The 12800-nt window shown below is 36.3% G+C and overlaps 1 protein-coding gene across 2 annotated transcripts in view; it reads left to right on the forward strand.

Annotated features, from left to right (window-relative positions):
• The window catches only part of LOC106131251 (neurogenic protein mastermind), a 26995-nt gene continuing 14195 nt past the window's right edge, over positions 1-12800 (forward strand). Inside the window, exons 1-3 of one of the 2 annotated variants that reach the window (XM_060944594.1) lie at positions 1-277; positions 524-699; positions 7920-8127. In XM_060944594.1, coding sequence (XP_060800577.1) covers positions 635-699; positions 7920-8127 — 273 coding nt within the window. In that variant the 5' untranslated portion in view covers positions 1-277; positions 524-634. Of the gene's footprint in view, positions 700-7919; positions 8128-12800 lie in introns of both variants that reach the window. The other variant, XM_013330273.2, reaches the window with a different exon arrangement.

A 12800-nucleotide genomic window follows, 5' to 3' on the forward strand; every position in this document is an offset into this window, starting at 1 on the left:
AAACCGTCCCATACGTCAAACCAAACCACACCAAGCGAGCAAGAAGAAAGCGTCCGTCAGTTGCTGTTTGAGTAGGGTTTGTTGTTTACTTGTTTGATTTGAAATATGAAAATGCAAATATACGAATTTATCAAACGTTTGTTAAAACTTTAATATCTACATCAAAAGACTTTACATGTAGTTTGTGATGTGAGTGTTGTTTTCTGTTTGTGGCGAATTAAACTGAATTCGTAACTGGCTTAAAACATGACGTGCTTCTTAATATTGCAAAGTTATAGTAAGTTTCAATACTGTCTTATTGCTCTACATTCGAAAGGCTTATGTAATTTGTTATTATAAACAAACGAAGCCACTGTTTACAAAAAATTTAAATTCAAGTGGTGTAGTGACTCAGTTGGGAACAGTCAGTGACAACATGAATATTGTGCTCAAAGTGTTCAGGACGAGTTGTGGTTATTTGTTGATAGTGTTCCTAAATAATTTGCGTTTTAGTACTTGAACGTTGATCTTAATTTTTGGTTAGAATGAGGGAGGACAGGAAGACTATAAAATAACCATCGTGGAGCACTTGGTGGGAGGCGGTGGTGCGGGCGGCTTGCTGCCCGGCGCTTCGCCTGTGCAGCACCCGCCCAGCATGCTGCAACCCATGGAGGAGATGATCCTCCCACCCAAACGACAAGCTGTTGTGGACCGGCTGAGGTAAGTCACTTATCACAAACTAACCTTTTTTGTTATCATCCCTAATAAATCTTATTGACAGCCATCTCTCTTCCTCTTTCTCATTGTTGCACATTCACAATTCCACCAAAGTACTTTGTGGGCCTAGTGTCTACTTTCCTAAATATAATCTATCTACTTGAGACCCATATTATGTTTAGTTATTGAGTAAAAGTTAGTTCTGTTACATTTTGGCATTGTTCTGGGTTATGTCTCCTTGGGGAGGAATTTGCGGTCTGCCTTTGACCACAATCCTAGAGGCTGTAATTTCAAATTCAAAGCCTTAACTTTCTAGAATGTAATTAAAATTTCAAAATTTGTTGAATTATTAAAGATATTTTCATGATTTTCAGTCTATTGCCATGCAGCATGTCTTTTGTTTTCTGTTAATCTCTGTCTCACTGTTCTGGATTGGTTAAGATAGACTTAAATCTTTTCTGTTTTAAATTCTGCAATATTTATTATGCACAAAAGGAATTCACTACACATATTGACTAGATATTCTGATAGTTCCAAACACATCCTCACCTCTTTGGAGTGGAGCCCCGGGTGTGTTTTTGACCATGATCCTGGAATGGGTAAGTCAGGTTCTTACAAGCAGCGACTCCAATGTGGTCTCTGCAACCAGGAACTAGTCCATATCTGATCATGGTTACATATTCAGTTGTTGCCCCAAATATGCAGGTTGCTACCAGATTTTGCCCTCACTTTAAGGGCATTGGTCAGCACTCAAAGTAACATGCACAAGTCAGAAAAAAATCATTGCCGAAGTAGGATTTGAACATGTGCCCTCCTGATTGTATCTTAATTTTATATACTTATGCTTTTTGTTTGTGCACCTTAAGGCTTATTTTAGTATCATGCATTAGAACTGAGCAGTCCAGATGAGCAGACACATGGGCTCATTATATATACATTATAATAGTAACCTGATTTGAATCTAAATTCTATCATTAAGACAAAAAGCTGAGCATGGCCCTTCAGTCTTTTGATGACTGTTGGCTCTGTCTACCTTGTAAGGGATATTGACCTGATTACATGACCTCGTTTCACAGTAACAATACATATCAGTTCTGTTCTATCTACTGAACTTAACTAGTTCTGACAAAACATGAACACATTTTCCATTTTAAAGTAGTTGACAAGTACAAGAAAATAAAACAGAAATTACTTGACCAATCAAAGAAGATACTGAACCATCTTAAAAATGCTAAGGTGTCCTGGAGACCAGGTATAACGTCTTTACAAAAGTTGCAAAAAATATGACTTCAAGGTCGGTAATACACTTTATTTTGCCCTTGGTGTTGCGCACGTCTATAGACAACGGTAAACGCTTACCATTTATGTAGGCCATTATATACAATGTAACAAGTAAATAGATTTGTTTTAGCTACAGTCCCCTCTAAAGTGTAAAATAGTGTAAATCCTTAAATCATTTTTCGTCCCTTATTTTAGGGTTTTCCTGGTGCCTTTTGACTTGATTTGTTTTACCTAGATACATTATATAGTTAGATACATTTTAATACCCTTGGTATTAAGTAATAATAAAGTAAATGCGTTGGGGTAAAAATACGTGTAGCATTTGTATTATTACCGCAGCGTAAAATAGAATGCAGCGAGTGAAATTATGCCGATGCTAGCTTAGCAACAGTAGGTACCTATGTAATGTAGAATAGGTAAGTACTATATCGGCGCTAAGGCTAACGGTACTGAAAGGCCAGTTGGCGGTGCATAAACGCCGTCTCCGTTTGTATTGCACCTTCTACGCTTCTCACCCTGTTTTATGCCTGTTTTCGGTTTACCTGGATACTTTATTATGAGGACCCAAGACTTTCTCACTAATGATAAAAAACTATTTCTGTATGCGAGACAGAATACGAATTTCGTATGCACCTACGCTTCTTACCCTGTTTTATGACCGATTTTGGTTTACCTGCGTAAATTAGTATGAGGCTCGCAAAGGGCTAATGCTAAAATTTTTTTTCTGTGTGCGAGACAGAGAACCCTATATTTTAGAGTTGATAGTTTGATTTCGAAAGCAAAAGTTCTTAGCGAAAGCCCACGTACCTATCTAATCTTTCCAAGGAATGTATCCTTTGACGATCCCGCTGTAGAATTCTCGGTTTTTTCTTCCAATTATTTTGAAATGCCGTCCGCCTTTTCTGCCTATATCTACCTACGCTTTAGAAACGGCGATCAATACAGGGCATGGACAAAGGGAGCAAAGCTATTTCTTGTTCTAATAGGTTCATTACAGGACATCCCTTGACCAGAGGTTGCGACCCCTATAAGCACCTATTTAACTTGCATGAGATCGAGTATTAAGTACCTTACGTTGTAACTATTATGTAATGTTTGTGCTACTACTAGCTACATACATGGCCTTCGTCTCGTCTCTTTGCTCTTTTAGGAAAGTCGGATTGTTGGTTAATACAATGATCTCTGATCAGTTACTTTTTAAGTTTAGTTTCATCTACATGCACGATTTTGGAGCACTATATAATATTAAAGTACATATTAGCAACTTAATTACAAGCGTTACAATTAACTAAATGTATCTACACCTACGCTGTTGCACCCATTCGCCCTGTAGTTTTCGTAATTTCATTCAAACTATCGTTTCTACAACGTCGTAAAATATTGGATTTAACAGAGTTTTTTTAGAGAGTAATTACACTTCCTATTGATATATGTTTTTTGTCAATTTTGCGGAGAGTATGCCATTTATTAACCCATTTCACGCAAACTAAACAAGTCTCTAAAGTGAAATTAAAGGACCCAATATTAATTAGGCGCAGACGGTGTAACCGTTTAGGAGCGAGGTGTAAGAGGCGAGAGGGTGCGAGACCATATTGTCTCGACTTGAGCAAACATGAGACAGGTTTTTGGTGAATGACCGTTGTGCGAGGGACAGACGTGCGCCAAGGGCATTCAGAACGAATAACCAGAGGCGTTACATCGGAACCTTTCTAAGTTGCCATAAAATTATATGATATCTCGGTGCTTTTATAAATGCAAAATAGAAGAAATTTAAAATTTCATGCATTGTGTTGTTACAGTTTCGAAGTTACCATTTAAATTGAGACGGATGCACAAAATATTCCGTTAGTTTCATCGGTGCATCTGTTATAACTGTAACTTATCTGAGATAACTCAACTCAAATAGTTCGTTACCATTTCGTGTGCAATGTATGTTGTGGAGAAAGCTGAAAATAGTGGTATTGAGATAAGATCTAATGTCGTCTCCTCACGTGAAAATGGTGCACAACAGTAAATGGAATGTCGCCCGTTTTAATGTTGCGGCCAAAGCAGCGATCAAATGTATGTTATTTAATATTTCCGCAATTTCTCTTCTCGACACCCAGTTAAGGCCACAATTTCTTGAGGGAGAATACAGAATGTATGTAAAAAAAATGAATTTCGATCGCTACTTGCTTCATAATACATAATATACATGTAATTGCAACATGTTTCATTTAATCATCCAGGTGATCGTAACTATCTAGTTAGCTAAATTTAATCGAACGTTAAATTAGGTATTATTTAGGTGAAGTTAACTTGATGGTGACAAAAATTATTGAGAATACACCTGATAGTTTATATAATTCATGTTCCATTGTGTATTTACTCCGGAATAGTTATCGTGAGGAATCATCTGGAGGGGGTACAGCGGTGTCAGTGACATAGCGTGACATACAATCGGGACTTATCGAAGGCGTTGTTTGCGTAGCGCGACAACCGTCGGCTGGTCAATGAACTAAACAAAAACACCTACGAGTTTACACGGAGCGTGGTCTGGATGGTACTGTGCCGCCTGATTCCCTCGTTGCGGGGTTGCCATGCCACCTGTCAAAGCCGAGGTCGGGAACTCTTGGTAGCTGCTCGACGCTCGATGAACGCTTGCCTACTTCTTTCTTTCTCTGAACGAACTTCTTCCTAGTCCAGCCCTACCTACCTGAATATGTGTATGTTTGTTAGTTGTAAATTTTCAATTTCTTTGTTTTGTCACACAATTAGTAGGCATACTGATGATATGACTAATTAATGTTTTCGTTTATCTTTTCAAGAAGCAACAACAGCAACTTCGGTATTTCGATAGCGCGCAAGAACGTGCACACTTTAGTCAGCAATTGGTGATTACGAATGATTAAATTACGTTTCGATTTCAAATAAAACATAAATAGAAGGAAAATCATTTTGATGTAACATACTTACTATGAAAACGATAATGTTTATCACCAGCTACCTTATCTGTAGCGTGACGTAGTCACGCAGTTATTTTCTTTGGCTAACATACGTATAGTACAGTGTACATGTTTGATGTGTGTTGTACACTAAATCGATGGATGTACTTGTATTTCATTCTAGACATGTATTTATTCACAGTCCTATAAATGCAACTCATTTGACGCCTTAACATGAATAACTATTACTTCCTAACTAGTTTCTACGTAATCTCTCATAAAATTTTGTTGAACATTCTGTGAAGTAATAATTCCATTTTTTTTTGCTGTAGTAAGGTTTGCCCGTGGTGTCTGGTACAGAGAAAGCGCGTGGAATGGAGCATTGGTTAGGTACTGTGCACGTAATTAGCCTCGGATGGTGGAGGCGGGGGATTGAGTGCAGCTCTTGTACTAATGCACTCGTCAACTAGGGAAAGTGCACTGTAGGTACGGTTACCGACAAAATTTCCTATCATTTTACGAAAATAATACGAATGTAGTAGAAAGCAACTTTTGAGGACTTTAAGAATTACCCCTTTTTACTGCTATAAAGATTTAAAAGTTCAATGTGCAAATGAAATTCTAGCATAAATATATGTAGGTATGCTGATCATTATTCATTGACTAGTTACCATGAAATCTGTAGGTGATAATATTCTGCTTCGATATCGTCATTCAAAAGATTTACATTAACAAGTTCTCGAACTGTTCCGTGGTTCCGTGAATCTCTACGTATTAACTTATTTACAAGTAAATAATGTGATGGGTTTTTCTGTTTGTCTGTACCTAATTACAACGGCAATGGCATGTTCCACCCGGCGCTCGATGGAAGGGACGGGTCATAGTCGTAGGTACGTACTTGACTTGCTACTTCTATATGACTAATTAGAAGCTAACAGTAGCGTAATCAGTGTTTGTGTGTTGAAACATATGGCGATTTAATATTCGATCAATATCAAAACAGAATTACGCGTACGATTGCTTAGCTAGGTAGTTATGTAACAATTGGAATGGAAAGACAGTTACAACTCGCTTTGATTATCTAACTTTACTAAAGATAGTAACTGATCAAATTTGCAAAAATATTTACTTTTAGTGATCCTTCAAATATCTTTGTCAAAATAAACATAAACAATAAAACTAATTCTTTTACTTACGATTAGGTATACTTCCAAAGGTTAACATCCTGTTTTACTTACGTATGTTACATAATATACTCGTACATGTTACAAATAAAATCTTTCACTTGTTCTCCCAGAACAGTAAAAAACCGGCCAAGTGCGAGTCACAATAGCGCACGAAGGGTTCACCATCTACACGTATGTTACTTAAATATTTATTTTAATACACGTTTTTATCTGTTTATTAAAATTCACCAAAAATTGCTTAAAAATTGTTACGGGTTTCCCCCAAAAAATATATATTTTTTAAACTTTTGTACAGACAATGTCGATACAATGGGCGGACTTAGTCCAAATGCATTTTCTAACAGTCAACCTTTGGATTGAACTGGGTTTGGGTTAAATTTGTTGTTAATAACGGCAATGCGGCAATGGAAATACATTATTTGTGAAAACTTAGCATTCTAGCTATCACGGTTGATGATACAGCCTGGTGACAGACGTACAGACAGACTGACAGCGAAGGTTTAGTAATAGGGCCCCTTAGTAATAATTTTTACCATTTAGTTACGGAAGCCTTAAAAACCTTTTCCTGGCAAGTGAAAGCTTTATTTAAAATATATATCCTGCACTTAAAACAAGTGAAAGTTTCAATAAAATCCTTCAAAATTAATTTGGCAAACAGGTGAACGAAACTGGTCTGGTCCATCTGAAGATTTTAGACGGAAGCACAAAATTGATAAAATTACATACATACATATGGTCACGTCTATATCCCTTGCGGGGTAGACAGAGCCAATAGTCTTGAAAAGACTGAATGGCCACGTTCAGCTATTTGGCTTAATGACAGAATTGAGATTCAAATAGTGACAGGTTGCTAGCCCATCGCCTAAAAAAAATCCCAAGTTTGTAAGCCTATCCCTTAGTCGCCTCTTACGACATGTACATAAAATTTCTATTTTATCAATTACCCTTTGACTGCCAGAATGAGTCTGGTTACTCGAATAAATATTTTTTCATTCATTCATTCACTGTATTGATGTATGAGTACTTGTAATATTGACCTCTAGGTATTTTGAAAGTGGGATGAACCTAAACTAAACACATCACTTTTACAGATGATGTTTTGTCTTGCAGACACTATGCCATTCGTCAGCTACATCAACTATTGATGACGTGACGAATCGTAATGGATTAGGAATTGATAATGAAATAACCTTGACAGTTCCATAGTAAGATAATTATATTGTTGAATAAATGAAAAGCAGCAGTAATGATTTTTTTATATACCTAGCAGACGGTGTCCGCATTAACATTTGCTCAAGGTGACCGCGCTCGGGAGTTGCGGCTGACTGAGCATTGGTTGAAACAGTTGTTTGTTACCTGCGTACTTTTGTAGTACTTCAGCTTGTTAGATTAAGTAATTGTCTTTCACAAAATTATCTTCAGGACATTCTATTTGTAGTATGATAACTTCCATGACGTCATGCTAAAGCCTTACTTTGATTAATGAAATCTGATTTTATACCTTTGTTGGCAAAAGCAATTTAGATTTTATACCCTCTAGGGCGGAGCCCGACATATACTTGACCGTTTTTAAATATTATCGCGTAAAGAGCTTTCACAGTGTCCCCTGCCTAATATACTTTAGGATAACATGACGGTTGGCTACGTACGATTATAAAGAACTCTTGTCTTAGTGATGCGTCAATCTTAAAAAAATATTTATTTATTTAAACTTTATGTACGTAAAATGTACAATAGGTGGCCTTAATGCCACAAGGAATTCTCTGCAAGTCGAACTGTAATATAGTAATTAAACTAAAATTACTATTTTAACCTAAATATTTTGTTACAGACGAAGAATCGAAACTTATCGTCGTCGTCAGTCAGAGTGCGTCCCGAGGTTCGACCAGTCTTTCACCGGCGCATGTGAGCAGCAGAACTTGGAGACCAGTGCACTGCAAAAACGATTTTTGGAAGGGAAAGCTAAGAGGCACGCTAAGAAGAGCGAGCGAAAACCCGACCTGCCGGCCATTAGTGGCGTCCATAGCAGTGTTCACGTGGTACGTATCTATATTTTGTACACTAAGAAATAACTATGTTAGTAGTCCAAATTTTAAGATAAACCAGAATGCGATCTCTCATGTCATGAAGTTTAATTATTATCGTTATAAAAATTTACTTACACAAGGGATTATTTTCAAAAGCTACGTTAAACAGCAGCCGTGAAATTATATATAAGAAATTTTTCTCATCATTGTTACCCACCCAAGCAAAACTGAAACTGAAGATATTTCCCTTCCCCTTTTCCTAAGAGCTATTAGTTATTATAACAGTAACTTTTTTTCTTAAATCTTAGATCCGTCTTGATTAAATACGAATAAACTATCTGTTGCCCGCAGCATCACTCACGTACATTGTTATTTAACGCAAATGCTACCTACCGAAACAGTATTTTTCCTGGATCAAAGGTATAAATACATTCTCAGTACTCCTATAGGCTTAGGCGCGCTTTGGATAACTTTTAGCCGCGAATACGTACGCACATGACCTGTTTTTCTGCTCCCGTGGGAATTTCGCCAAATCATAGAAACAAATATGCCAAATTAAAGATATTTATAATTTAATAGCATTTTCTGCGGTATTGCTTGGCCAGAACATACGTTGTCGTTCATAGACAATCCTGCGGTGACATAGGTACATTCCTTTTTTTTCGGAAGAAAAGATACCCTAAAAGTGTTCTTATCAGTTCCTTAGTTTATTTGTTACCTCTTTATGCTTTTTCCACTCAACCAATATTGAATCTTTGCATGTAAGTACTAGGTACTAACTACTAGGAATTATTTCCTAATGCGTAACTTTTTAGGAATCTGTTAATACTGCAAAAATTCAATACATGGGACATAATTCAAAGTCATTCAATTCATATACTTTGATATGTACTGTTACGATATTTTTGCGTAAAGAATACAAAAATGAACCCTTATATAGGTTACCGGCACTATTTAAATTCTGTAATTGGGATAATGTTCCAAAATCTGTCGGTGCATTTTTGTGAAAGCGTGATTTTAACCAATTTGTGATGAGAAAAATACGAAACGCGCTATACGCTATTAGCTGTTGTATAATATAATTGCCAATTGTCAGTAACATGTACTCATATCTATAGAAAGTGTCTTACGAATGTATAAGCGCTGCGATTGATGTGCAAGTAGCAAAGTTCCGTTTACCAACAAACACATGCCGTTCTTACGTATTATATTTTACATAACCACCAGTAGCAGATTTGTTGTGGCCCAGTTTAAAACTGTCCAATACCCGTATGCCAATAATACCATTCACTATATAACTAGGTACTCTTTTGTGTGGGCTTGGAATATTAGCACTTCTATTTGTTTGGACATGAATTGATCCTGCAACTGACGAAAGATGTTTGATTTGACATCAAATAAATAATTATTGTTAAATATTTGTTCTGCTGTAATCTGCACAAAACATAGTAGGTAATTCGTGATCAGCAATCAGCATGATCTTTTTAAATCTGACATTTAGTTGTTTGTTTATTTATAACAGTATCTATTTCTCCCAAATATTATATCTACGTAGAATTATATTTCTAATTCAAGAATATATGCAGCTCAGTGGGCGGAAGCTTGTCTTTCGAGTAATTATTGCAACAATCACAAGTTGTAAGAAAACATCCATTTGTTGAACATCACGTGTGTGCATTGCAGTGTTGCACGTGTTGTACTTACACTGTACTTCGGTTCACTTCACCTGTTGACTTGATGTTCATATATGTATGTAAATCAATTATAATTATGTTGTATATGATGATGTTTTGCTAACATTCAAAAGTGTGTGCCATTTATAGTTGTAGGTGGCACTGACGATATGATACTTCCTGCTTTACATTTAGTACAGCTATCATTGGTTATCATGACACAGAATTATTAATAGTACTACGTAATCATAATTTGATGTTTTAACCAACTGCGAAAAATAATTTTCTCCCTCAGTTCTCAATTCGAGCGTAATTTTCAAAATTTGGGATGAACTATGTAAATGAATGACTCCAAATTTTTACTTACATAACTAGTATAGCATATAACTGTATCTGCGCTTTCAGATTTAAATACATACATTGTATCTCTCTATCTTTGATATACAATATATATCTCTATCTTTTATGGGGTAGACAAAGCCAGCAGTCTCGAAAAGACTTGAATGCCACTTCCACTTGGATTAATGATAATGCGTTTATGATGAAGGCTTAATGCTGTCGAATTCAGTGAAAAAATTCATAAAAAGTCATAAAGCTCTACTAATTAAATGTTCTAAGTGGGAGTCGTATTAATTACAAATGTATTGTCTTGGTACACGTGTGCCGGTTGGTCCGCCCGCGCCGCACCGGATGCGCCGACGTCAATTGAGTTGACCCTCTGCTCGTCTCCCGTGCCTCACGCCTGCTCGGGTTCCGCAGCTCGATACAGATTACAGCCAGCACGCGACGACGTTTCAATTATTCATCTATTATTATTTGAGGGGAAATGTACAACAGATGCAGGTGTGGCTCTTGTCACTCATATTCTCAATGCATGGGAAGACTCACAGGATGCCATCGGAGTGTTTTGCGATCTGACCAAAGCATTTGATTGCGTAGATCATAGAACTCTTCTGCTCAAGCTCGCTCATTACGGGTTCGATACTGCTGCCGTTGAACTAATTAAATCATATCTTAGTAATAGATTACAGACGGTAGATTTAAATAATACAAAATCGAAAGGAGCGACGGTAAAAATTGGGGTACCGCAAGGTTCCATTTTGGGACCTTTTCTCTTTCTGATATATATCAACGACCTGCCTTGCATGATTGAGAAACAGACTGGCATCGTGTTGTTTGCAGATGATACGTCACTAATTTTTAAAATGAACCGCCGTAGCGAAATCTGTGATGATGTGAATAGCACTTTAGCCGCCATCTCTAACTGGTTTACAATCAACAACTTACTGTTAAATGCAAATAAGACCCAATGCATTAAGTTTACACTTCCCAATGTGCGGCAGGCAAATGTGGATATTAGTATAAGTAGTAAAAGATTAGATTTTGTTGATAGTACTACTTTCTTAGGAATAACATTAGATTCAAATTTGAAATGGCATGCTCACATTTTAAAACTTTCTAAAAGGCTTAGTTCTGCAGCATACGCTATTCGTCGTATTAGGCATTTGACGGATGTGGCAACTGCTAAGCTAGTATATTTTAGTTATTTTCATAGTTTAATGTCATATGGTCTACTGCTTTGGGGATCAGCAGCAGACATACAAACTATTTTCATTTTACAAAAAAGGGCAATTCGATATATCTACGGTCTTAAACAAAGAGATTCCCTTAGAGATTTTTTCAAAAACCTAAATATTTTAACTTTGCCCTCCCAATACATATTCGATAACATCATGCATGTTAGGAAAAACTTAGACTCTTTCAAAAAAGTAGGTGAATGTACTAGTAGATCACTGCGGAACAATTACAAGTTGTCGATCCCAGCACATCGGCTGGCTAAGGTAGGGAAATCATTTCTGATTAATTGTATAAGATTTTATAATAAATTACCAAAAAGTGTTCTTGAAATGAATGACAGAAAATTCAAACAGTATATTAAAGTTGAGCTTTGTAGGAAAGCCTACTACAGCACGGATGATTATATTAATGATAAACATGTGTGGCCCGAGCTGGACATAATGGCCTCTTAAATGCTTGTGTATTTTTGACATGATCTTGACATAATTTGTACAGTATGTACATATTTTATTTTATATTTATTTTATTTGACGAAATATTCATATTGACATAATCAGTTCTACATTCATACATGTTTTTTAATGTAGACAATGTGCATTCGTCCACGATTTAGATTTAAGAGATCTATATTTGTAAATTGACGTCCTATGAAAATGCTGCAGTGTAGTTTGTTCCGCCGCTTCTTCTACACATGCGCTTTGGAAGCGGTAGTAGTTATAATTAGATTTAAGTTATGTGACGTCAATAAGTGATACCTTGTATCCAATTTTGAAAATAAATCTATTCTATTCTATTCTATTCTATTTATTGTTTCATTATGAGCACAGATTATGCCATACACATTTCAGCATGTAACTTTATCAATGAATTCTTGGACGTAAAATCTGATAACAATAAAACAATTTGTTTTTTATGAATTTATTCACTGAATTCGACAGCATTAAGCCATCATCATTAACGCATTATCATTAATCCAAGTGGAAGTGGCATTCAAGTCTTTTCGAGACTGCTGGCTTTGTCAACCCCATTAAAGGTAGAGAGATACATAATGTCATTATGTATACTGAACCAATCTTGAAATTTTGCGTATACATATATGAGTCTTAGAAGGACAAAGGGTAGTTTTCATGACGATAAAAACGGAAGATCGCGTGGAATTTGTGAAAAACCTATTTTCTTTTGCAGGAGGCATTAAGGTGCGAGTAAAAGCTAGTTTTTAATAATTCTTTTACTATTTGCTTGGCAAGCTTGTATATGCGGGCACAGCAGCTGGTGTAGTCTATTTTTCCACGACAATACATATTTTGATTGTCCATCAAGTTTGATGGCTTCATGATCTATTATTTTTGTAGAACTTCGTACAAGCATGCCGAATTGTTGTGATAGCAATAGAGGGCGAGCTGAGATTGTGTAAACTGCAAGTTTGGTTTCACA

Source organism: Amyelois transitella, chromosome 6 (genome assembly GCF_032362555.1).
Source record: "Amyelois transitella isolate CPQ chromosome 6, ilAmyTran1.1, whole genome shotgun sequence".
In the NCBI taxonomy this organism is placed as follows: domain Eukaryota; kingdom Metazoa; phylum Arthropoda; class Insecta; order Lepidoptera; family Pyralidae; genus Amyelois; species Amyelois transitella.